The 27,492-nt window shown below is 37.1% G+C and overlaps 1 protein-coding gene across 2 annotated transcripts; it reads left to right on the top strand.

Annotated features, from left to right (window-relative positions):
• The first annotated feature begins 5,555 nt into the window (after positions 1–5,555).
• LOC139137553 (uncharacterized) lies at positions 5,556–27,322 on the top strand. Of its 2 annotated transcripts, XM_070705717.1 has the most exons (10): positions 5,556–5,798; positions 11,154–11,891; positions 13,456–13,582; positions 13,991–14,144; positions 15,064–15,222; positions 17,375–17,556; positions 21,254–21,369; positions 25,036–25,850; positions 26,072–26,230; positions 26,723–27,322. In XM_070705717.1, coding segments are annotated over exons 3-6 (438 nt in total). In that variant the 5' UTR covers positions 5,556–5,798; positions 11,154–11,891; positions 13,456–13,580; the 3' UTR covers positions 17,498–17,556; positions 21,254–21,369; positions 25,036–25,850; positions 26,072–26,230; positions 26,723–27,322. The 2 variants fall into 2 exon arrangements, with proteins under 2 accessions (XP_070561818.1, XP_070561819.1); XM_070705718.1 differs by having other exon boundaries at positions 5,583–5,798; positions 25,036–27,322.
• The last annotated feature ends 170 nt before the right edge of the window (positions 27,323–27,492 follow it).

Consider the following 27,492-nt stretch of genomic DNA (forward strand, 5'->3'; position numbering starts at 1 on the left):
TGCATATAATGCCATTACCAGATAGAATAATTTATAAGAATGTTTGTATGGTTTTTAAATGTTTAAATAATCTTGCACAGCAATATTTGACAAGTCTTTTTACCGAAATTGATATAAAAGAGTTACAAGATCCAAGATGCAAAAATTGTTAGTGGTTCCTGCAACAAATAAGGATTTTTATCGAAAAAGGGTTTACTGTAAATAGTGCCATGCCAATCAGTGGAATGTTGATTTAAATATAAGATCTAGTAACTCATTGAGCAGTTTTGAAACTGCTTACCTGAAAGCTTATTGGTATAATTTTTAGCTCACATTTGGTGTACCAATGTGAGGTTATCGTATAAGCTGAATCAGTTCATTTGCATCTGATTTGCATGTCTGTATATTTGTGGGTATGTGCGGATGTATGTCCGTCACACACAAAGGCTCCCATACCGCCAAAGCTACCGTCTCAGTATTTGGTGTACAGGTAGATGTAGGGGTTGAGATGTGAATTTGTTCAAATGAACACATCAGTGTCAAAAATGTGCAAATGAGGTAAGAAAAAGTGAAATCCTGCAAATGTGCAGGCCAGTAAGAAACAGGCCAACTCCACTGATCTTGAATCATTTCCTGTCATTGTTTATGAACTGTTACATATTAACAGACCTGATGAAACCATAGACAGTAGAGGGGGCGAAGACCGTCTATACTCAAACTAAGAGGGGCTTGCTTCTGCTATGCATGTTGCTAAAGTTGACCTCCAGTACCTAAAGTTTCAGACCTTAATTACTTTTGTCATTCCTGTTTTTCTGGTTTAAATATTTCTTGTTTTTCTGGTTGTACTGTGCAGAAATCATTGTCACAACATCAACATAGAATTTTCCTCCACTGAACAGATAGAAACAACATTTATTGTTGATCTTTGGTACCCATACTGATATACCAATTCTGATCAAATTTGAGCGACACCGTATAATTGCGGTATTTTTTGTGTTTGTGAGTTTTAGTTTTCTTGTCAAATTTGTTTTTGTTATCTAGTGTGATTGTGCATTTTTTGTTCTCCTGTGTGCAGGTGGTGACTCCTGGCCACTTGTTTCTGTGCATTGTATTGTTCTAGCTTTGTTAGTCATGTTTCATGTTGTTCTGCTTTGTATAAGTTTGTAGGTTCATCTGAGGGCCCTGGGGAAGATAAGCATATTTATCGAAGCTTACCAGGCTACCCTCGTTAAACAAGGTTTAATAAATAAATAAATAAATAAAACTCTATTGGCAACTCGCTGTGTAGACAGACTGAGCCACTTCAGAGCCGTCTTAAACGCCCTCACTCGACAGGTATTTGTAACATATATCAAACAACAACCAACATTTCAATTCAATTCCTTTCGTAATGGCTACCGAATGAACAGAGCACTACATCTCGTGGCGATAATTGATCTGATGGTGAGATCAGTCTGCTTACCTCAGTCTGGGCGGACGAAAGTATACAAAGAATGCTGAACGGAACCTGTAGAGACAGCCTCGTTTACAAAAAAAAAATTGCCAAAAGTGCTCTACAAAAGGGTTTAACCACATAGTTGATCAGTGCCACCACAAGATGAAGACACTGAAACAAATAAGTTGTTGACAGCAATAGGCGGAGCGACAGTACAACCATGGAGGTACCTCCATGGTACCACATTGTTCATGCCAGCCATGCATCTTGTTACATAATTCGGTATGCTTTGTCATATCTTTTGAATTCGAGAGGGCGCATTAAGACGGCTTAAACACCAAAACAAAGACTTAATTTTGCGCTTGTGGACACAAGTGGACTCAAACTATTAATCCCTGTGTTTGCAAATCACAGACAGTGTCACAGGAACGTTTCAAATTTTTTCCTGTCTGAACGTAGTAAATATGAGCCGTATCACAATGCAAAGTTAATCTAGGGATTTAAATTCCTAAACACATCATAAAAAGCAATGACCTAACTCCAATTTACGATTATTATCATAGTTTATGATGACATTCCATACAAATGTCCAAAACACAAATAAAATTGTGATTAAACCATTCACAAACGCAATACAATAGACATTAAATCTCTGGGGTGAGCAAATCCATTTTGATTCTGATAGTCAAAGGCCAAGTAACAAAATTAATCCAGTAATCCTGCAACTTTTTCAGGTGGTCCCGCTTTCATTCCCAATCATTGTTTCATTATTTTATCCATAGTCCACTGGTACATCTGACCACTGACATAAAAACAAGTGAGATCGAATCGTGGGCAAAAAATTGTTGGTCCAGGACATAAGACCACTGGCTGTGCTCATCCCTTAATCTACTAGTTGTGTTCAAAATATTTTCTCATTAAAACCATGTGATTAAAATTTTCAAAACCAAGCTTTTACCATTTCCAGTTTGTTCTTGCGCACAGCTTTTCCTCAAGGGCCAAGTACATTCTGCATAAGAATAAAAATTATTATAAATGAGAGTATACATACATATTAAATATAAAGATTTATGAAGAACAAAGTTTTCTACTGTTGTGTTAAGGGACATTTATAGCTGTAACTTTGGCATTTCTGACAATTTTTTCAGTATTTTTTTTGTGTGTGTGTCAACCATGGTTTCATGTCCTACTCAACACAGTATGCAAGAATACAAATATTCGGCTTTGCAACATACTCTCTATATGTGTAGAGCCGTTGTTATTATTAACAAATGAATTCCAGTCCAAACTTGCATTCAATCAACAATGCTGACTGTAAAAATTCTCAGCTATGTTGATAAGATTAATTCTGAAGATTATACCAAGCTGACGAAAGCAGAACAAGAACCTACCATTTGTAACACAAAACAAAAATACAGAAAAACAGCCAACACTGACAGCGATTGTTTGAGAATGAATTTATCAGTGAGTACATGGTATTTCAAGCTATGTGGCGATGTGAAATGAAGTGTAAACATACTCAAAAAATCACAAATTATGCAAATCATCACCAATAAAACCAGTTATATCTACTTTTCAGTTCTAGCAATTTCCCGTGTGCAACTGTGTACCAACTTTCATTTTAAATTTATCAGCTGTTCTTGAGATATCAGACAAAGAGACAGAAGGGTAAACTTCAAAACAAAGCAAACTTATCTTACAAGGGTCTATTGAATGCAATACCTTGAACAGAAATAATTGTTCCACTCAACCATCTTCACAAGAATTCTATATTTTTTTTAAATATAAGCGTTACGGATGAAAAAACAACATTTAGGGCCTGCCTGACACAATCTGCTCATCGGGATGCAAATTGTTGACATATTCTTCTTTATCAGAGTAAAAACCAGCTGGTGCATCATCAATCCCTATTTAAATTTTGAAAAAAAAAGAAAAGAAATGTTAATGATAAAATCCCGTACAACGTTAATGTTTACAAAAAGTATATATAAACAGATGTAGACTCTTGAATTTATGAAGCATAGAAAACTTAACAATGGTTTGTGGCTGTGACTTCCATAGTTATAAGGATTATTTGCATGATTACTTATTTTAGTTATACTAACATATTTTCTTGTATAACTGATCTGAGCCCTAGAGATTAATTGTTCGATAATTTGCAATATAGAACAGCATAATTGCTTTTCCTTAATTATTCATTTTAGCTATACTGGCACCTACAGTTAAGGATGTTTGGTCTACAAAAGTCAAAGTACTGTCATTTCTTTAAAATAACTTCCTTAATTTTGACATTTGCGTAGAGTCGTTTAGTACATAGATTTGAGCAAGGCGTTAGTGTACGTTATAAAAACTCTCCTTCCTGTACCGAGTTCAGAGTCGTCGCCATCGTCTTGACCTTGTGAGGACACCGCGACATTGCACTTTTATATGAATCCGATATTTACGGCTACTAGACTATACAACATCGAAGTTAGATTGGCTTGGATAGATCTATAAGGTGGTGAAATCTCCGATATATGTCGGATATTTACCCGCGATTTGACAAAATCTAGTATCGTCTGGTATCGAAGTTAGAGTCAGTCCTTTGAAGTCGGGTTTGACAAGACCTGTAAAGTGCTGAAATCTTCGATATATATCGGAAATTTACCCGCGATTTGATAAAATCTAGTATCGTCTGGTATCGAAGTTAGAGTCAGTCCTTGCAAGTCGGGTTTGACTGTACTGTAAAGTGCTGAAATCTCCGATATATATCGGATATTTACCCGCGATTTGACAAAATCTAGTATCGTCTAATCGAAGTTAGAGTCAGTTCTTGGAAGTCGGGTTTGACAAGACCTGTAAAGTGGTGGAATCTCCGATATATATCTGATATTTACCCGCGATTTGACAAAATCTAGTATCGTCTAGTATCGAAGTTAGAGTCAGTTCTTGGAAGTCGGGTTTGACCTGAACTGTAAAGTGCTGAAATCTCCGATATATATCGGATATGTACCCGCGATTTGACACAATCTATAGTATAGTCTAGTATCGAAGTTAGAGCCAGTCCTTGGAAGTCGGGTTTGACAATACCAGTAATATAAGGTGGTAAAATCTCTGATATATATCGGATATTTACCCGCTATTGGACAAAATCTAGTATCGTCTAGTGTCGAAGTTAGAGTCAGTTCTTGGGAGTCGGATTTGACAAGACCTGTAAAGTGGTCAAATCTCCGATATATATCGGATATTTATCCGCGATTTGACAAAATTTTGTATCGTCTAGTAGGCCAATCGAGGTTAGAGTCAATCCTTGAAAGTCGGGTACGGTTTCACAAGACCCGTAGGTGGTGAAATCTCCGATATATATATCGGATATTTACCCGCGATTTAACAAAATCAATTAGCGACCAAGGTAATTCGTCTCTCGAGAAAATAAACAAATATTGATTATATATTGACATGCATGATTTCATTGAAAATGCATCGTACATAAAAACATTACAACTGAGGCATTGTAATAATGCCCAGTAAATGAGATATCGTAACCTTCCTTTCCTTACGGTAACTCCATACAATTCCCTCTCTGAAATGTTGCTTGTAATCCGAATGTATATAGCCTTAATTTCGAAACTTTGCTTTTGCTATGGTGTGAATTATAGAATGCGAAGAAGATTTGTATTGGGCCCCAATTTTATTTATTTATTAATTAATTAATTTATGTCTATCTATTTATTTATTTATTTATTTACTTGTTATATTTTGTGTTTGTTAGGTTGGTTTTCCTCATGCTTTGTTTATTTTTCCCTTCCTTCTTTTCTTCTTTCCTTTCAAGGCATTCTACAAGCGTCACTTACTCGCTTGGCAAGTTTCCCAGAAAGTTACTGGGTTATGCACTAGTAAGCTTATATTTAGTACATAAGCTTATACATTTTCAACGTTTTCCAAAAAGCTCATCTTGCCATTTGTAGAATTTTCTATACGTAACTCAAAATGTTCAAACTGGTTTTGACTAGGCTTTGCACCCAAACAAACAGCCTGAGATCTGACTGTTGCGACATACCGTTGTTGAAAGCGGTCCTAAAATGACCCGGATAAGCTTTTACATGTAGCTCGCTTACGTCAGCAAGCGTAAGCCAACCGGGAAAGTTCAGAAACTTGTATCAAGTACCCGGATGAGAGAACCTGGTAGGAGGTCAACAGGGTCAATTGGTGATTGCAGACGCTAGACGCGACACAACTTCGACCGGTCCCTTGTTATTTGCATTTTTCGGCTATTTCAATTCCAATTAATGCGCCTTTTTTGTCCACTGTTCTTCCGATAGCAGGCACAGCTAAGGCCATGGGTATTTTAAGGCAAATGTCCGCTTGTAACATAGCGTTAGACCAGGGACAACTCTCTCGCTCGGTGAGTACAATAATCCATGCACCTTACTTGTAAGTTCAATCACGGTCGAGGAACCGTGGTTCAATCAAGCACGGAAGGTACGTCCGGGACCGTGGTTCAAGACACAGTTATCGTAATGTTGCTTGGATAGTCGTTCGAGGCGGGCGGCCGCAGGTCGCCGTCTATTTTTCCAAGTAAACGGCGACCTGCGCCGCCCGCCTCGAACGACTATCCAAGCACATTACGATAACCTGTGGTTCAAGGCAGGATGGGAGCTGCGATTTGCACCGGCATTAAGTTGCTGATCAAACTCATTATGTTTTTGGTGCCTATCAATGTTGTCTATATACTTGTTAATTCATGTCTTGTTCGTTTGAAAGTTTCGTATACACCCTCTAACTCACTTTTATATCTGTTTATTCATGTCTGGCTCGTTAAAACTTAAAGTTGCCATCCATCACATCAAGTACCTAGCGCACACAATACATCGTACACAAATGGCCTTGAGGTACTCCAATAGAAAGGTATACGGGTGTGTGTGTCGCCCGAATGGGCCACTTTTTCACGAAAACAATCCCTAAATATAGGTCGATTTTTCGTTCGGAAAAAACCTATTCAAAGCATGGGTCGATAACAAAGCAAATGTCCCATGCTTTGAGGTATAGCTCAAACCCCAAACTGGGACCATAGGGGCCTCAGTCTCCGATGATGATGATGGTGATCATGATGATGATGATTAAATATTTAAAAAATGAAGAAAAATAAAAATATATTTGGACTCAGTAAATTTGTTGTTGTTGTTATTGTTGTTGTTGTTGATAGTATTTGCAGAAAAGAACAAAGTAAGATGAATTTTGCAGCGCATACTTTGTTCTTTTCTGCAAATACTCTCAACAACAACAACAACAACAATAATAATAATAATAATAACAACAACAAATTTACTGAGTCCAAATATATTTTTTCTTCATTTTGAAAAGCTACTTGGTAAAATCCCATTCAAACCATAGACAGTAGAACCTAGTATGTGCATACAGATACAAAACAAAGATTTGCTCAGAGAAGTGGTAGGGGTGTGCGGTCGAACGTAAAAAAACCCAGGGCCCATTTTAGACCCGAAATCTCGTTATTTTATGACCCCAATTTAGACCTTTGTGACCTTTGACCCAGGTCAAAAGTCATTGTGTCAATATTTGCAAAACGTTATAGGGTAAAACACAAGCATTTGCCTACCAAAATTTACGACTATGTTGTTGTTGCCAAGCCAAGCTATGGGTCCATAGCTGTGGTGGTTACAGACGGGATTCCTGCCTTTTACGGGCTGGTTTTGAGTTTTACAACTTTTAATGGTGGCGGGGCTGAAACTCGTAAAAGTCAAAACCACCCCTTAAAAGGCATGAATTCCGTCGTAACCACCACAGCTATGGACCCACAGAAAATTTCTGGAAATACTACAAAATTTGGCTGAAAGAAAATATCTTTCACCCTCACCAAATTTATCAGTTATCTGCAGTTACAGCCTGACTGGTTTTTTTTTTAATTCCAAACCACAAGAAGCCTCGCTGTTCGTCTGTTATGCACTACTAGCTCATGTGGCCATGGTCAACCTGTCATGATAAATACTAGTAGTAGAGCCACTTTGTTTGGATATTTTCTCTTGGGCAAAAATCTCATATAAGGAGTTAACCAATTAGTGACAGTGTCTTAAAACCACATTGTTTTCTCTGCATGTTCATTGAAAGGGGCACTTTCTGCCCCATTCATCAAAATTGGGGGGCAGACTTCACATTTAAAGGGGCAGTCACTTTTGATGTGAATTTTGCCTTCCTATAGCAAACGCTTCTTCAATATCATTGCGATCGTCACCCAGTTCAGTTGTGTCGTATTTGTCGTATGCAGCACATATGCATAGGGTAAACATCAACATGATGATATTTGTCAGCATTTGATGTGCTCGGCCGCTGTCTATCTTCTGTCTAATTGTCACCTACAAGTTTCCCCGACTCAGAATTTGACATATATGTTCCCTCAGATACGATTCGGTCCGAACTTTGGGGCTTAAATCCTTGAAAATATGCACCGATCCCCATGCGCCGATCAAACGATGGTGTTGCATTACACGTGCCTATACACAATGCTAAAGCTCGAATTTTCCCAACTTCCATCATTGATACACACAGTTCGCTGTACTCTGTGCTTTGGTCACCCTCATATGTCAGTATATGTGGAAGTCTTTGCTCGCTGTGTTCTGTGCGCGATTTTCGCGCAGTCAGTGACTTTTTCAGGGCAGACAATGACTCGAAATGCGCAATTTGCGCAATCGCGCAGTCGAGAGAAACCCTGAAACCATGTCAATATTTGCTTTGGCTAAAGCCAGGGAGAACCTTCACGTGCCACAGAATAAAGGTGAAAATTCCCCAAATTTGTTGAGCAAATCCCTAACACAATTAGGGGTTATAAATGGAAAGCAAGGGTATTTGGTTGTGAATATAAGACCTGTGGGGTGAAAATTAGCATGTTTGGTGGGAAATAATAACCAAGCGAAGCGAGGTGATTATTTCACCCAAATATGTTAATTTTCACCCCAGAGGTCTTATATTCGCAACCAAATACCCAAGTACACCATTTATAACCTCATTATAATTTGCTTAAGTTAAATACAAGTGAACAATGTTGTTAAGACCGAAGTTGGAACGAGCGTTTAGGCGCCCAGCCTCTCAACACAAACTTTAAAAAAAAGAACGTTTTAGAACGTGAATGTGTGCACAGTTCATTCCATACAATGCGGTAACACAACATATCAATATTGCCATTACACATCGAACTTGAATTTTACTTGAAAAACCACTCAAAAATATTTGTAAAAAATTATATTGTTGTTACATCACCGTCGCTGCTTATACAAACTCTTCATTTGTGGGTTCATCGAGCTGCACCACACTAAAATTCAACTATCAAAATCAATCTCAAGCCATACACTTGTTTGACATTTTGGCACGTTTAGCTCTCAAGCTGGAGTTCGAAATTTGCATGAGCTTAAAAATGTTACGCAGCGGGCAGGTCTTCTTGTTGAGAATATAAACCCTGGCTCCAGCCAATCAGATTGCCAGATTCCAGCTAAGCATATTATAATGAGTAATATTTTTGGAATTTACTTGGGTAGATGTTTTCGACTTGGGCAGCACAACCTGTTAAAAATATCAGAAGTACCTCTCCCGCGGGACACATGGTCTCTGCACAATGAAGTTACCGTGTTGGCCGGGAAAACACTAACTGAAATACCAGACCATCCAGTAGTATTGAATTGAGCAGACATGTACGTCCAGTATAAAGTCCACTTTGACCAGCTAGAAGCGATGATCGGAACTGGATAATTTAGCCTTATCATGCTTATCGTGAATGTAGCACTCAATCTTAGGCATTTAATTGGGTTCCCTCCATTCATGGAATTGTTTAACAAAAGCATGATAAACTCAACATGCTGAAGAGTACTGAACACAATGATCACAGTCAATATTAGCTTAATACCTTTACTTTATTGCTCAACAACAAACTCAGGGAGTGCGGTAAGGCAAAAATTACAAAACTCAAAGATGCAACCTTCAACAAACAATTGATGAGGCTGCTGCAGGCGGGAGAACTAAAGTACAAGACAGAAATTTCATAAGAGGTAGTTTATCTTTGTGAGTTAAGGGGCCGTCGATAATAAAAGCTGACGCACGACAAACGTAATTCTTTCGTTTAGGGGGGGAGGGGGTAAAAGCTCATTTCGTTTTGTGTGCATCAAAATTGCATAAGGATTTTCTATTGCTTTAGAAGTGCAACTTTGCAGCGAGAACGCAAAACTACCTTCACGTTCACCGAGAACAGAATGATCACAAAATACGGAGACAGAAAAGACAACGAAAAGACATGGATGTGAAATAAAAACTTGTATACTTTTTCAACGTGTATGTGAAAACATTTTCCTACATACGAAATACATTAAAATGTTCTTCCGGTTTTTTTTCATGTGCATGCGGATCGGAGAGGTGCGTGTGGGTTTGTCAGAAACGGCATCATAATACGAAATTGATTTTCGCATAACTTTCGTTTTGAAGGGGGAGGGAGGGGGTTTCAAGTAAAACAAAGGAATTACGTTTCTTTTGCGTCAGCTTTTATTATCGACGGCCCAAAAGATACATGAACTTTTCTGTTAAACATCTGTGCATGACCTTCACACAGGATGATTATTCCCATGGTTACTCCCTTTTTGGAGAGTGTTTAGATTGAAAATGAGCGTGTGCATCTCACCTCTAAATGTATGCTACATTAGCTTGCGATATTAATTTTAAGCAAATAAGCACACTCAGCAACAGTGTACCACAAGATTAAGACTGAGTTCACATCATATGAGCTTAAGAGATAGCGAGTGCATATGGAGTGAACTGGTCAAAATCGAGTGGTATCTCCATTGCTGAGGTGGTTTATTGTTATTATAGGGCTCAGCCATTGGTGTCGCACCAGAGGTTAAGATTTGGAATTTCATTTTCATCTAAAGATGCACAGTTGACATGTACATGGTCAATATTCATGATTAGCAATAAGAAAGATTCAAATAGAATTAATTGTTACCATGGTACTTGCTATATACATTAGCAGGACCACTGTGCATTGCGTAAACAATAAATTCAAACACCCAGTTTACTTGGTCACCCACTGATTTGCACAGTTCACACACGCTCTGTCTGATTAATGCAGAGTTAAAGCCGCAATTTGTTATCCCAGGTTTTCGCATAAGTGGAGTTCTCCTCCCAGTCAAACACTTAGCCTGGATGATGTTTGATTTCTATAACACTAATTGCACAAACTGATCTCAACCTTTTGGCACCTTTTGCTAATCCTGCAACCAGAGTTTGTACAAGCGTTTGATTGATGGTTGGTTCAAACACTCGAATTTCCTAAAAAAATTGTCTTCCAGTCGCGTTAGAATTTAAATATAACCACAGAGTTCGATCGGCAGCAGCTTCGCGTTGACCACTAGGCAGTTTGTCTGCGTTTTTGCCGCCCGAAAAAACTAAAAAAGTTGCATTTTCTGGAGTGTGCGCCCGCGTGTTGCCTGTTTGGTGTCCTCTTACACAATGAACGCCACCATAGATTCGCGCCCTTTTAGAGGGATGCTCCGCCTTTAAAAAGAAATCAGGTCACTTGCATAGTATATTGAACCTGCTTATGCGTAGTCAGTTAGCCGCTGGCATGACTATCAAAATATAAAATTGAAATTCTGGTGTCAAACGTCAAAAAGGGAATTTTGAGTGGAAACAAAACAAAGAATTGAATTACTTTGACCATATATGACAAAAAACCATTCATACATTTTTTCTGTATTTGTTATAGATTGCCAGAAGATGGAAGAAATTGGTGATCATGGCTGATGATTTTGGAGGTCTAGGTGTTTTTCTCCTGGTTCTATTCCTTCTCATAAATTACAGTGCAGTTAGTGCCAAGGAGACAAATGATGATGTCACAGAACACCTGACTCAAATCTACCAATCAGAGGATGGTCACCAGGCAGCCATCTTGGATGATGTCCTACCCGAAGAATCATTGAAGAATTTGATCATCAAAGGCTATTTATTCACATCTTGGGATTTCCAAGATGACATTAAATTTGCCCAAGAGGAGAATAACATTCCATGGAAGAGCGATTTATCACCTGAATTTTTTGAAAACACTCATGTCTGGAAAATTTTTACGCAAATCAATTTCTCATGTCACTTATAAGTCTGGTGAACTGTATCCATACTCAGTGACGTGCTATCTCCAAAGACGCTTTGATTCAATAACCCTTGAACAAGAGACCCAGACGATTATCAAATCTTACTTTTTCTTACAAGACGTATCAAGAAAAATGACTATGGACATTTGTCCCTGTACGCTCCCAACAGGAATGGGACTCACTCTATCGTCATGACAGCGCATCCAAGACATGGCCGCATTGTTTTCTGGAAAGGTGGTCTCTCCCATCTTTATCATCCACCATCAATGAACTACGTCAAGGCAGGGTACATCATCACCATCAAGGCAACTCATTTGAAAGGCAGATATGAAGATGCATTGAAGCTTTTCCACAAGGTGAATGAAAATGGCTTTTGCAATAAAGACAGAACAGTAAAATGTTGGAGAAAATTCCATTGGCTGAAACTTTTTAGTATTTTTGTATTGTTTGTGAAATACATCTCCTTCAGGACTAGAATTAATTTCTGAACATTTAACATTGCAAATTGCTCACAACCCTTTCTGGTAACAAGGCCGCCTCTTTATGTGTCAACATGCTATAGGGGAAACAAGGAAAGTTTATTTGTGTTTTTAATGAAAAAGTGAAAATATTATCAACAGTTATAGCTATGGTATGGTATACTTTTTAAGATTGCATATATTTGTTGAAGACACTCAAGAAATCAGCAAACACAATCAGGCTAGCATGGAGGTCTTTTACAAAAAGTATGCAATGATGACTCCCTAGGAAAGCTGTAAATTTTAAAATTGCTCAGCTTGAACCAGTTGTCCTTCAGTTTTGCTAATAGTAATAGTAATACAGTATAATACATTTTCCTGACAGCTTTGTTGTAACTTATTACATATTGTGTGACTGCTGATTAACATGATTATAATAATGAAATCTGAAAAGCCCCATGATTGTTCATACTCTGTCGTCCTTAAATATTTACAAATATTATCATTCTGTTTGTTGCCATCTGAACCTACTATTTCAGATGCCAGTAGTTATTCTCTTCATTGAAATTTTTTTCAAAAATGATATTCAAAATATTTCAAATACTAAAATAATTAAATTCTGAAATAAAATGCAGCAGCATTTTTTCAGAAAGACACATTTACCCGAAAAATTGTCAGCAAGTGTGTAGATTATTGTCCAGCATAAATACCTTTGAGAAAAGACTGTTGAGAACTGTTTGCCATTTTCAAATGAAACCATTCTGTAGCAACAGTTTCAACAGAAAAACCATATGTTTCGACAGATTGTTTAGACACATCAAATCAGGATACGATAACAAAGTGCTAAGTAATCAGCATTTTATCACAGTATGGAAATAGAATTCAGTTGGAATACAATACTCAAATTCACTTTCAACACTGATAATATTGTTATCTTTACAATGTCATTTTAATGTGAAAAGCTTTATGTTGACACTGACAATAAACGCTATTGGAATTCCTCAAATTTCAAACAAAAGTACTAATAACCTGTAATTATGAGTTTCAGTCAACAATAGTTTTTTTCCAAAGTTGGTTAAATATTAATGATTTCACAGCAACTTTTCTGCTGCTTTATTTTTCAGTCAAAAGATTATGTATGGAATGTTACAGTTTATGCAAATTATTGATAAATGGAAAGACAGCGCTTTGTTAGGTGTGTTCTACATCAATGACAGGGCTGCAATAATTTTGGGGAAAAAAGCTTGAAATTGAACTAAAAAAGTCACAATTTGCGACAGAGAAGCTAGTTGTCACCATCATTGACAGAATTTTGTTGATATCTACAATCCAAACAAAGCAATAGAGAAACAAAAGAATACTGAAAATATCAGCAGCTCCACTGTTATGTAACCATTTCATTGAACCTTTGATGTTCCCCTCAACTTTTTAACATCTGTTATCTTGTCTCTCTTTACCTTAGAATGCCTTGGAAGAGAAACAGAAACTGGAACGTGTCACCAAGAACAGCTTTCCAACGTTCCTGGAAAAATACCGAAATACAACCTAGATGAGCATGTCAAGCGAAAATTTTATGATGCCAATGGAATGTAGGTAGAATGTTTGAAATGATGAAAATCAGAATAACCAATGGCAGTACTTTTTATTTAAGCACAGACCTTTGAGAAGTAATGAAAGCATCGTTCAAATAGCAGTAAAAATATTTCAATTTCTACAGTGATTTCTATGATTTAGTCAGTGTGTGGTGGACATACCATTGCCAAGGACACTGTATCCAGCTGGTAGACTAACCTTGCCATCACCAATACAGCTTGTATAATGGTATGGTGTAACTGAGAGGAATTGAGAGAAAAATGGAATGATGTCATATAAAAGGGAAAGTGTGTAGAAACTGCACTTTGGTTTCAGAGCAGGAAGTTTTAGTAATCTGACACCAGTACACAATGTCAGCCATACAGACTTTGACTTGAGATTTCTGCTTGTGACTCTGATTACAGGATTGTTGCAATATATGATGACCTTTTCACCAAGGAGCAGCTAGACGTCCTCCATGCATACCTGTCATCAGTGGAGGACAATTTCTTCTTTGGTGATGCAGACACAGGGGCCCAAGAAGACAATGACAACGTTGCATGGATTAAAGGTTTTCCAGTACGTGACATCCATGACTTGTGATAATGAATCCCTTCCTGTCCACAGGGGACAAAAGCAAAATATATGTTTAATTGAATCCTTGATGGACTAGGAGGGGGTAAATTGTTGCTATTATTCAATATAGTTTTGGCAACACCAGTGAATTTGTAGATATAGAAAACATCTGGGGCATGGGACACATATTTATCAGCAATAATCTTAGGGTATGATGTCACAAAATTTCACTTATATTGACAAAGCTATAATGTAATAGTGTCTATAGGGTACATGTATTGCGAGGAATTATGGGATAGATCTAATGCTATTAAATTTTTACCAAACTTCAAGTTGTCAATCAATATAGATATTTTTTCATTAGGAAACTTCTCAGAGTGGGACATCTCTGGAACACCTGAGCTTCAAGGAGTATGGATATAATATTGTCAACCAATTTGATTAAAAAATCAAATGTTTATGACTAATTTTCTGTCCATATTTTATCTTTTGTATTCATCTTTCGTTCATTGTCACCAGTAGAGAGGCAAGGACAGCAGTAAAGTTCAGTGATCAAGCACATCTCTACATCTGATTTTAATCCGATTGGTTGCCCACATCTTACCCTATTATCTCTGTGATTATATGGAAATTTACCTTTTTCACCAAAAATGTATTCAATACAAAGACAGGTTTAGATATTAATTGATAATATGCCTTAGGAAATAACCGAGTTGCTTGGTTACAATTTACATATCTCTTGATTTCATAATGGAATTTTCAATCCCGGGAATCCTGCTCAGGGCTACAGTAAGTGAAATATTTTTAACAATATGGTCTAGGCTCACATTGCTGTTTATCTATCATTGTCAGGTGCAATTATCAAAACAATTGACATCTGTGTTCGATATGATTTTGTACATCATTGTGTCACTCTTTACAGTGTGATTCATTTGTGAAGAGTAATGTCTGGGACGTTGTGTTTCAAGTCGCCAAGCACGTCAGCGGGGGCAAAGAAGGATGGTATCCGTATGATGTGTCGTTGAACGTTATCAGAGCCGGCGATCACACTCGCATCCATGAAGACTGCGGGGCTTTTGAAGTAAGTGGCACAATGAAAATGAATATGTCTGCGTGCAATGCTACTGCAGTGTTCACGGGATATAAAGGTATACAGTCACCTGTAATCTCAATATGCCCATATATGGTCAAAGGGACGTTCCTTGGTATTCAAAATGCCCATGTGAGGGCGCTGTTTTTAAAAAGCAGCCACCCACTTAAAATCTGGGATTTGTTAGATTTTCTCTTTCTATGGTTACTGTGGCAAAATTGGAACAGGTAACAGTATACCTGTAAGACTATATAATGTGATCATGATACAAACAAAAACACATGCATAGAATAATTGTCCAGTAATACACCTAGTTATATGCTAGTCTTCATGGATGGTATATGTACATTACAGTTCACTTCAAAGTTCAACATAGTTTCAATATGGTACATGTGTTAAAGTAGCTGAACATCATGAATTGTTTAGGTAAAAAATTTAACAATTAGAGTACAATTTACAGTGTATGAATGAAAAATATTTTTGCAGGAAAATGTAACTTATGGAAACTGCTTTTATAGTGCATAGACTTTCAAACTAGGTTTAGTATTTTAAACTTTGCAAAAAATGAACTAACAGGCAATTGCACCAAGCAAGCTGAGTGTGATGAAAGATAATTTCTCCTAAAATTACACAAACTAGGACAATCAAAAGAGCATAAACTGTTGTTTCTGCTCATTGTTAATGCAGAGTGTCCAAGAAAATCCTAATCCTAATATCTTAAACTATTCACAGCATAATATTAGAAATATTAATCTTTAGAGTGCCGTAATTTTTCGCACCAAAATTTTAGTGCAACATTTTACCATTTTTTATGAATTTTTCTGCAATTTTTTCGATAATTTTGAACAAAGTGGACACAACATTTCATTGGCTACAGTTTTTTATATAAAATTTTGGCAAAAATCGGAAAAAATTTGACTGGGATATATTTTGTAAATGTGACAAAAATTGACTTTCGCGCTCAAAGGGTTAAGGCAGTGTGCGCCTCGAAAGTGAAAGACTAGAAACGTTTGCTCAAACTTTCCTGAATGAAACTTTCAACCATTCTCTTACCAAATAAACAATATAGAAATAACGGGCGACGTGCTGACCATTAACGTTGATTTGTCGGCAAGGGTGAAGGGAAAGCCAAAAATTAACAGGCGAGGCTTGCCTAGCCCGTTAATTTGGCTTTCCTCGAGCCCAAGAAAACCGTCAAAATTTCCGAAAATTTCAGGAGTGAACGACAACTGGGCCCCAGAAACTGAGCAACATGTGACGCACTGTCACGCGCGCTGTAAAAAATTGGCAAATCCGGAGATGTTTCAGAAAAAAGTATCTCAACTTTACCTACAAGTGCTCCATTTTATTTTGTGATTGATTATGATTTACGTTTAAGCTGTAAAGTTACGATACTTTGAGTTGTGTATCTTATTATTCATATTCACGGGCATGTAAACAAACCATTACTGTGTATATGTGGTCAGTCACGTGGTTCAGCTCGACCAATCAAAATGCGACGGGCATGCAGCAGGGCATGGTAATATAATAAAAATCGGGGGTCATTGGGCAAAGTTTGAAACTAGCGAAACGAATTACCCAACATTTTGCGATATTTAAAATTCAAAATTATGGCCACCATTCTTGTGTTAGCTCTATGAGGGGAAAATCAAATTTTGGATTTTAAAAAAAACTAAGCCAGTATAAATTTTCTTTCTCCAAGAGCTTTACAACGAGCCCTCACAAGTGGTAGATCAGAAAAGAACTGTAGAAATTTGAGAGTCCGACTATCTGTCCCCGAGGCGCGTTCTACCTTAGACTCAATGAATTATGTGGTAATCTGACTTACCTTTACACTCATATAATGCTTAAAAGGACGAGAAACTATTTTGAAATCTGTATAAAATAACTGCTGTGGTTATATCCATAGACCCTATGTTATATCATACCAATTTTTTTTTTAGGAAAGAAAGGAAAATAACACAGCGTTTCACTTTTGATAAATATCAAGGATCGGAAACAAATGATTTCTTATTCTTGACCTAATCACAAATCTAATGGTTATGTGTCACGTGAAAGGACAGGTATTAAACAAAGGTAATGTAGAATGTCTTATACAAGTAGATTTTATTCATTCTCGTCATTGTTCTTATTGTTATTTCAGTATGAATACACATTCTTGATGTACATGAATCCAGACTGGAAGACCAACAATTACGGAGAAACGGTGTACTTCAACAAAATTGAGAATCATCCGCCTGTACGAGAAACTCGGCGAAGGAAATGAGCAGTTTGAACCTTTCTGTGCTGTCAAACCCAAATATGGAAGAGTTGCCATATTTAGAGGTAATGACCCTTTACCTTTGACACTAAATCTGCCTATCAGCACAAGTCAGGCTTTTTTTAGCGAAATTATTAAATTTATCTCACAACTTATGAATAATTACATACTGGAAAGAGAATAAGAGACTAGTTGGTTTGTATATGTCTGTGTGTTCTCAAGAAGAATTCGAATCAAAGTTACATGTAAGATACAGATACATTATAGATTAATCACAAATTAATACATTTTAATGTGACTGCCATCTCTAGATTTTTAGTAGAATGTAGATATTACATTTTGTTTTATTTCATATGATATTGTTATAAGATACTTAATCTTGTGAAATATCATGTACGGGATATGCCTTACAATTAAAGGTATGGAAATCGATCCCAGGGCCTAGGAGTGGCACATGTAAAACAGTGTGTATCTTTGCGTCAGAGGCAGAATAAACGATGAGTGTATCTATTTATCCAGGAAATCTTAATCCTGACTGCTATGTTTGTACGTACATAGAGCCAGTCGACGTTAGGGACACAAAAAACAATACGAGGAACAAACAGACAGGGGTTTTGAACAAAATGTAGCCGGTACTTCACCGATGTCTGTAACTCCATACATGAAAGTATTCATAGCTTGACGCACTTTGAACATAGCTCGTAACAGGGACTGTGGAAAGCCCTTGGAACTACGTGTACAACTATAAAAGCCACTCATGTAGTTTGTGAACAGTGAAGATTTTTCCGATCAACAACTTTGACATATGGTGGACTGACCTTTCCTACCGCAATTGTTATCTCCCTCGATTCAGCACAAAATTTTCGTATTGACTGTTGATGCGGTGTTTACAGTTGTTACGTGGTATTTACGACTGCTGCGTAAACTGTCACTGTATAAATTTTGCACGCATTTACGAGCACTGGATATTTTTACCGTTTTTAATCGAAAACCGTCCGTATACGCGTATGACAGTGACAAAAACAACACAAGGAATCTGGCGTATATTGTTACTGAATTACTTTGACCAAAAAAAATCACCCAAATGCCAAACGGTGATCATACAGAACTCTGCAGGTTACTTTCTGGACTAAATGACCCCAAACCGACCGGATCTCAGTCAACTGTGCCGGGCTCGACGTCTACTCTATCAGCGTTAACTCAAACTTTCACTCCAGACAACTTTACCCCACAAACTGGGAATATACTAAATTTATCTTGAAAAAAATTCAAACTGTGTATCGTATTGAAAAAATCTTACTGGGGCAACGGAACAAATTAAAAAACCAACAAATCCCAACAGAAACAGTGGAATGATCATTAGTGTGCAAGGTCGCTGTATTATATGTCCGGGAAATAAAATCTAGATTTGAAATTTCTTGACGGTACAAAAGGCGGGGCAGAATTAGACAAGATTACGACCAATGTGTTACCGCCGATGGTACATAACGTTCTGTTGATAGCAGGTAGTTCGGTGTCCAGTGAGCACACTATTCCCAATATATACCATGGCTGTTGATTTGAGCTGCCTCCGATCGAAAATTTTCTATACAAAGACATGATATCAATAATTTTGCGAGATTATAATTACCTGCTGTCTTCTCGCCAAACAGATGCGATCAAGATCATTATGATAGAAGCATTGACTCTATGTTTACCCAACTGCTGAGAAATACGACAGCAAATATTGCTATGTGAATTTCTTACTATTTTCCTCGCAATGGTTTTACATCTGTGTCTATTTTAACACGGTCACTGGACCATTTCTGACGATTTTTACAAACAAAGAATCAGCTCACACTCATCGTGGGAAAACATTGCAAAGATGTTCAAAAAAAGTTCATCACATGAAAGATTACCGTAATCCCCGTTTCAAAGATGTAGGAAATGTATAATGTGTTGTTCATCTTGAAAGTCCCGAACTACAGCCTCTAAATACAACTTCCTGACAACTTGCCGACAACTTTACAAGCACACTCCGGTCATCACATGACGGTTGTAACCGTACATGTGCTGCCGCCAATGGAGAATCAAAAGCCTTCAAATCAAAAGTAAAAGAGTAGAAAAATATCAATATCCAAGCACTGTTAAACAGTAATTTTGATAAGGTCAATTTATTGTATATTATAAAAAATCTCCAGGCCACTCGGAACAGCGTAAGATTATGATCTCACCCGTTCGAATACTACACTCACACGGTAGGGTAAAAATGTGAACTCACAACGTTAATACTGCTTCCGCCAAGCGAGTCCGCTTAGCTAAAGACGGTAAAATGACCATAATTATTATTGCTAGTCTCTGTAAATTTTGCCGAATATTCGTTAGTAGTTGTCAAATTTCTTGAGTTTGTCCGAAAAATATTTCAGTGAATGACGTAAGTTTCAAGACACCTGAACGCAATATCGGTATCGGGATAACAAAATCAGTCACAGACAATCGAGGAAGACCATAAGAGTCTATTAATCTGCGAATTAAATGAATCCTAAGTTACTATGAAAGTAAAAAGGTAATGTTGTGTCCTGGTTGGGAAAGAAAAGTTGATTAAGATTTCAAAAAAACGTCAGATAATATTAGAGCAATTTAGTAAAAAACAAGCTCAGAAAAACGTATAGAGAAGAACGACATCACGGCGATCTTCAAACCTTTTATCATGTTTCAGTCTGAACGGTCAACATTTGATGCTATAATCTATGTCATCTTACAGAGATGAAGCAATCGCGATTTAGTTTCATCGCCCCGACCCGACAGAAAATAATGCAGCTCATGGGCACCTGTATAATCGTGGCGTGAACGTATCCAATGGCCGTCCACTGCATGGGCCATTGACCGTGCATCGCCAGCAAACAACGGTTTTGGACGTCACGAGAGCATTTTTCCGCAGTCTGTGAGCGGTTGAGTGATTTGGGTTGGCTGCATAGATCGGAATCGAGTTGATTTCGGCCGAAAACAGTTCGAAAAGTAGTTTTTCGTGTTCCGTCCGAATTGGATCCGCATGTTGCCGGTTTTGTCCATGGCAATCAGCAGAGCTGTGGTGGGAGGCCGTATAACGCCGGGAACACACGGCATCGTACGCAGGGCTAGGCGACAACATACTTCCAAAAGAGATCTATCGTAAAATATCGTACTGCAGGTCAACATACACATCACCCATTCATAGGCCTAGAGGTACACAGATCAACAAACAAACAGGGAGAGGCAATCTGCTTGAAACCATGAAATAGTCCGTTTGTGTCTGAACTCATCTGAGACTCGTGTTCAGTAACCGTTGGTCAAGTATTTTGCTCAGTTGTAAGAATCGTTTATTCATTGTTGACACAACACAACAATGTTTGATCGTTTTGCACCTTTGCGCGTCCCCTCGTGATTGGCAGCTGTTTGAATGCTTTCATCTATTGTTTGTTGGACGCTTCGAACACAGCATCGAAGCAGTTTTGGCATCAAGAATCAACTTAAAATGGACAAAATGAAAGAATTTCGCCAACAAGGTGATGCCACAAGTATTCACAAAACGTAATATATGTTTGAACAATGCTTTAATTTCCGCCATGGTTGTTGAAAGCTCCAGATTTTCAGGAGCATTCGTTGACGATGTGTTATCATGTGCCACTCATGTTGGATTATGAGTACCCAGGGAGATAGGGGGTATTTATAGGCTCCCCCTGCCTTTAAAGGCATGATGTATTCCTTACAAAGTCAGCAATTTCATTTTGTCACTCACCACAGGTATCATTCCACACTCAGCAAGACCACCAAGCAGTGCTGTACCCAATGCTAGGTATACATTTGCCGTCAAAGTTGGGGAGACTGAGAGAATTGCCAAAGCCAAGGCTCTCAGAGAGGTGAGTTCTTCAACCTGCAACATCTACTTCCAACAGAATCTGAAACTTAATCTGATCAGGAAGTGGTGTCTATTAAAGAGTAGAAATAATTTTCACAAAAAGCACACACCCATACATAATCCAGTGACAATCTATCACTCAACAAGTGAAGTCTCGTAGTGCATCCTACAAAAATTATTTTACTAAGCATCCTGATGGACTTAAATGTCCCACCCATCCCTGTATTGAATTCCATTGATCCTCCATACCTCATTCCAACCTCATTCATTTCTTATCAACACTTCACTCTCCCTCCCTCCCCTCTTATCACCCCCTCTGTACTGTCTATCTCTTTATCTTTGCTCCTCAGTCACCAAATCATTTGCTTACCAATTCATCTTTCCTCAAATGATCATACCATTCTCCATCACTAAATCTTGCCCCATGTGGTCAGTTCTTCATCTCACCACTTTTTCACTCTATGTTTACCCAACTGCTAATGACCTAAAACAATCATTTTACTATAACATATTTGTACTTGGAAGTGTGCAGAGGCAGAATTTTGAGTTCAAAAGCACCAAGATCCAAGCTTTCTGAGATCAGTGCATTAATTTTCAATATCAGAATTTCAGGAGATCTGGCGTGTTTGATTGATACAATCATGATCGTGATTGGCCAATCATGACTGTGATCATGCGTTCGAATACGCCCAATAACAATCATGATTGACAATCACAGCAATCATGCCCAAGGGCGTGATTGGTGTGATTACAAGATGGCGGACAACACAGCTCAGTGTTGGTGCTGAAAACACAAACAGGCGGTAATTTTAAAGTTTCAGAAATTTTAAAGCAATATTTTTGAGTGGATTTACTCACAAATTGTTGGTTTAATCGCGTCTGTAATGTTCAAAATAAAATACCTTGATTTACAACAAAATTTGAAAAAAATGTTTGTTTATTTGCCCCATGTGGTCAGGCGCACCACTAAGTATAGGAGCGAATGCAGAAGTGAATGCAGAAGGTACAATAAACTATTCCACATGAGGAAGATTTCATGGAAATGTTTACCTATAAACTTATAGGCATGGCCATTTACGCCGCCACACTGCAGAAATGCGTCAACATTGAGGGCAGCCATGTCAGCTGAAACTTGATCATCCAGTTTTGTTTACTACCTCAATTTCGAAAATGATGTCACATATATCATAATCATGATCGTGTGAATCGAACGCGCCCCTGAACAGTGGTTGATATTTCAATTGAAGTAAATACCATTCTACTGGACCAACAGGAATAGATTGCAAGGGCTGACCAAAATACAACTAAAATCACTAATTTTCATGGGGTTTAATTTCACAATTTTGTTGCTTGAGGGATTGTCACTTAGATCTAAATTTACAGGTTTTTTCAAGTAAGAAAATAGAATCTTAACATTTTCACCAGGTTTCACATAGCAGATTTCATCTGTCAGCAAAGTAGTTAAAATAATACAGATAAATTAACGCTTTTACACTAGGTTAGAGGACCAACTGGAATAGGTCAGAAAATGTTGGATTTGCCTTGATGCTGATTCCACGGCTTACCAAACTGACTTGCCCCTCAGCCATACTAAGCCTGAGCTCCCACCCCCTCACACTCCCACCTCTTCCGTTTTTAGCTCACGTTTGGTTTTACCAATGTGAGTTTATCATATAGGCTGAAGTCGATGGCGTCTGTATGTATGTGTGTATGTATGTATGTATGTATGTATGTATGTATGTATGTATGTATGTATGTATGTACAGTATGTCCGTCAACATCAAAAACACGCAAACCGCTGCACGTTTCAGCTTGGTATTTGGTGTGTGGATGCATCCTGGGCTATAGATGGGATTTTGTTCAAATGAAGTCTGCATTGCCAAAATTATGCAAATGAGCTTACAAAATGTGAAAATGGTTACGAATTAATAACTCAAGAACCGCTTTTTTGATTGCTTTGAAAATTTGTGTGCGAGTACCTTAGGTTAACCTTATACAGTTTTATGAATATTGTGAAGATATCCTTAATTTTGTATTTTTGCTGAATTTGTTGGTGATTTTTCTCATTTTCAGTAAAAATTCTTCTTCTCTGAAACCGCCGGCCCAATCGCTCTCAAATTTGGGTTGTCTCTTTGCAAGGGTGTTACTCTTCTAATTTGTTGAAATTATGACAAATTGGGAAAATTACTATTTTTGTGAAATTTTGTCATTTTTTTCAAAAAATCTTAGACAGTGTTTCCTTTTTAAAACCCCTGGACAGACAGCTTTCATATTTCGTACACAGACGTACAGAGATGACAATAGTTAGATATGTGGAAATTGTCCTGAAATATAAAAATTGTATTTTTAAGACAATATTGTCATTTTTGGTGAAGAAAACTTATCTCAACATTACTTGTTTGATAGCTTTGTAATTTGGTATAAAGTCCCTTGTTTGATAGCTTTGTAATTTGGTATAAAGTCCCGAAAGATGTTATTAGATAAATTTTCTGCTCAAAGTGTTGGGAAACCCCAAAATTTGTATATTTAGGTATACTTTTCTCAGTTTGTGACCTTAAATGACCTATACTAACCCAGGATATGTTGTGAGACAATTTAAAAATTTTGAAGGCTGTGAACATAATTTTGTCATATTTGATACCAATCTGTGGGAAAATTTGATCCAGAAAACAAAGCTGAGGTGATTTTTTTCATTTTGGACCAATTTTTGCAACTTTTCTATGTAAGAATACAAAAACTGATGAGAAATTTGGATCCAGGATAATTCCAGATGTTGTAATCATCACCCACAGTGGAAGGCATTTCACAATCTGTAACTAACTTAAGTGATGTTTACATTAGAATGATAACACTCATGGCATTAATTAAAAATCTCCAAGGTTGTAAATGTACTTCCTGTCATTTGGTCTTATGTAATACCAAGGGGTGGAACATTGATATGCAGGAGGGGGTAGGGTTTAGAAGATCAATGATGTAGCATTACTTTTTTACCAGATCCCTTGTGCATTTTTTGCCCACTCCCACCTTTTCTTTTTATCAAGCCTTCTCTGTTTTTTGTTGTTGACATTTGCTTATGTATTTAGGATCTGCTTCTCCCATTGCTATAGAAGTTGATATGCATGTTCCTAAAGATGACCTCCAGTACCTAAGTTGGAGACCTTATTTGCTTTTGTCATTCTTGTTTTTCCTGGTTTAAATATTTCTCGAATGGACCAATTCAAACTGAATGTGAGCACATAGTGTCCTTGACGGTATTTTATCTGTTTGTTAAAGTACTTAGGGTGCTGCTATGCAGGATGTAGAGTCAAGAGAATATTTAATATGCAACAGAAAAAGGAGCAAAGCAAATGAACAATCATAGGGAATTAAACTAGCAATAATAACCTTACTACCAAAAAGCGCAGTGCCGAAAAAAAGTCTGGATGGCCCAGAATGTATGAACCTGGACAAGGGGCCTGAAACAAGGCTTGGTGATGTCAAGTGTTGTGTGTAATAGAAAGATGGGTAAATAGATAAAGCATTACCAAGATGTGTATGTCAGTATTGTGTAAGTGGCTTAGGGACAGCTACGTCCTGCAAAGGGACCTAGCTCTCTGGATTTAGACTAGATTTGTGTTATCACACAAATCTTTATTTATCGTCGTTTTTCAATGATTTCTCTCTCCAGGCATTTGAACTTCCAGAGATCTCAGAGGAGGAACAAGCATTAGTAGATGAACTCATTGAATACAAACATGCCGTTCACTCACCGGGAAAACCAGACAGCTGGCTTGATGAGAAATTAAATCAACAGCTTGACAAGAAAGAAAGATTTTATATCGAAAAAAGAGAAAAAGCAGCCAAACATTTGCTTCAGAATATAGGAGAGCATTAGTAAATGTGATTATTTTTCATCAATCATTAGAGATATCGCAATTTTAAATACAATGAAAATTCATTGGTACAATGAAATTACAATGATCGCGATATACTGACTTTGCTACATAAAAAATTTATATGATGGATTTTAATTAGCGTGTTGTCATATGAATTCAACATTACTCCTCAATTTGCTATTTTTGTCATAAGATTAGTTAACCTACCCACCCCATTTTCCTGTGTAGAGGTCCTACTTTGTAGTAGTAAACAATAGAATTGGACAAAACCATTATAGCGAAAGGGTTAAAGTAACAATGTAGAGTCAACAGTCAACAAAAATGGATGATAAAGTTGAATGTTGTAGAATTTTAAATGAAACTTACTACATGCCAACGAAAATGCCAGGATGTTACAGGTCACAGAGGGGTCATGCAAGTATGACCAGTTGCAGGCTTAAGAGAATTCATTGTGCATTTTGCCGTGATTATATTTTTCAAGAAAGAACGTTTATAATAATGTCCAAAAGTTTTCTGTATGTTTCAGGAAGCATTATGAGAAATGGTTTGTAAATAGCTTTCATTTTTAATGAGATGTACCATTGACCAGAATAACATTCAAGATGTTGTATTTTAACTTTCTAGAGCGAGAGATGAACATTTATTTTGTGTGAGGCAAGGTAGTTTGACCCAAATACTTGCAAAAATTAAACAAATTTAGAATATTTTAATAGATTACAAGAGATTACACAGAGATGAAAGAAGAGAAGTCTTAAGGATATGAGAATTCACTACTTTACAAATGTGAAATGTGTAAATATAAGATGTCTATTTTCTTCTCAATGAAAGAGAATTTTCTTTATGACAAACTGATGTATGTATTTTCCAGTTGATTAGCATGCTATGCTTCCTACAGTTCATTCAATGTTTTGAAGAAAGCTGGTCCTTGAATCATGCACAGTCACCTTTTGAAAGGAGCATTCCTTAGTTGCTGAGTGACTGCATTCCGTGTGAGCTGTATTACAATACAAAGTTTATCTAAGGATTTAGGAATGGAATGAAAGTGTTTAACCATTTGCAGTCCAACATTCTTCAGCTGTGCCAAAGGACCAACTAACAGTTATGTATACTACAGATATTATTGCAGCTCACCGTTCAAACAGCTGTTCAAAGCATGTCTAGATGGCAGCCTGCAATATGTTTCTGTAGTATTAAAACAAAATTTCGACCTTTATTTTGTAGTCTGAGTGGAATAATGTAGCCCTTTGATTCAGTTATCAACTATCATACAAGATTGGCATCTTTGACGGACAATGCTTTGGATTTGAATGAAGTACCAGTGAATTGTCCCGCATAGCATTGATTTTCTCTGATTCTTCTATGATGAAAACACAGGACATGTCAGAAGTTGATGCTGCCTTCAAATCTTGCCTTCAAGTCATTAAGTCAGACAAGAATGACACGCTGGTGGATGGTCATCAGACCTGATTGGAAAAACAGGGATGTTCCAAGAAAGCTATAAAGCATTTGAATTCTTGTACCCACCTGTACCTTGTCATTTATCTCTTATAGCGGTGTACCATATTTACCAGTTTGAATCAAATGAGATGTCTTCCTTGGTTGATTTTGTCATTACATTCTTTTTTGTATTTACTCATTTGTATTTGCTTGTCCATATTTACTCTAATGCTAATAGTTTTGTATAGTTTATCTGTTTGTATATTTTTGCAGAGTTACTAAAGATAGAATAGGGTTTTACCAGGAGATGTGTAAAATACACAGTTTAATTAAACATGACAATCAAAATCTCTATTATTCTTTTGAAGGCATTAAAATGTCAAGTCTTTGTACAGATGTGCATTTTAGAACTCATGGATGTAACGTCACATGTCATGTTTTTTTGATCCACCAACCGTATAAGACTTTCAAAAAGTCCTCTTGCCGAAAATGGTGTTCCCAACTTTTATATTTTTGAATTTCTGGCAACTCATGTTTAAGGTTTTATGTACTTACTATCTCTAGATTTTGTTTCTCTAATGTAATAATTTTAGTCCTAGAAAATGGGATGGAAATTTAATAAAAAACAATATTTAAACTATAGCATATTCTCATGAGTAGTTTTATTCCATGTTATTTTACCTTTTCCCCTAATTGTTAATGAATAGGTCCACACTCATCATTGAAAACAATGGGTTTGGGCCGTACCAAAAATGTGAAAGGGGTGAATAGTATTATACACTCACTCTGTGTCCTGTGGAGTTTGAATTTAT

This window comes from Ptychodera flava, chromosome 7 (genome assembly GCF_041260155.1).
Source record: "Ptychodera flava strain L36383 chromosome 7, AS_Pfla_20210202, whole genome shotgun sequence".
NCBI classification, from domain to species: Eukaryota; Metazoa; Hemichordata; class Enteropneusta; family Ptychoderidae; genus Ptychodera; species Ptychodera flava.

Coding starts and splice junctions, on each gene's coding strand:
- LOC139137553 (XM_070705717.1), top strand. Junction 14,145..15,063: donor CATGGATTAAAGGTTTTCCA/GTACGTGACATC, acceptor CACTCTTTACAG/TGTGATTCATTTGTGAAGAG. Junction 15,223..17,374: donor AAGACTGCGGGGCTTTTGAA/GTAAGTGGCACA, acceptor TTGTTATTTCAG/TATGAATACACATTCTTGAT.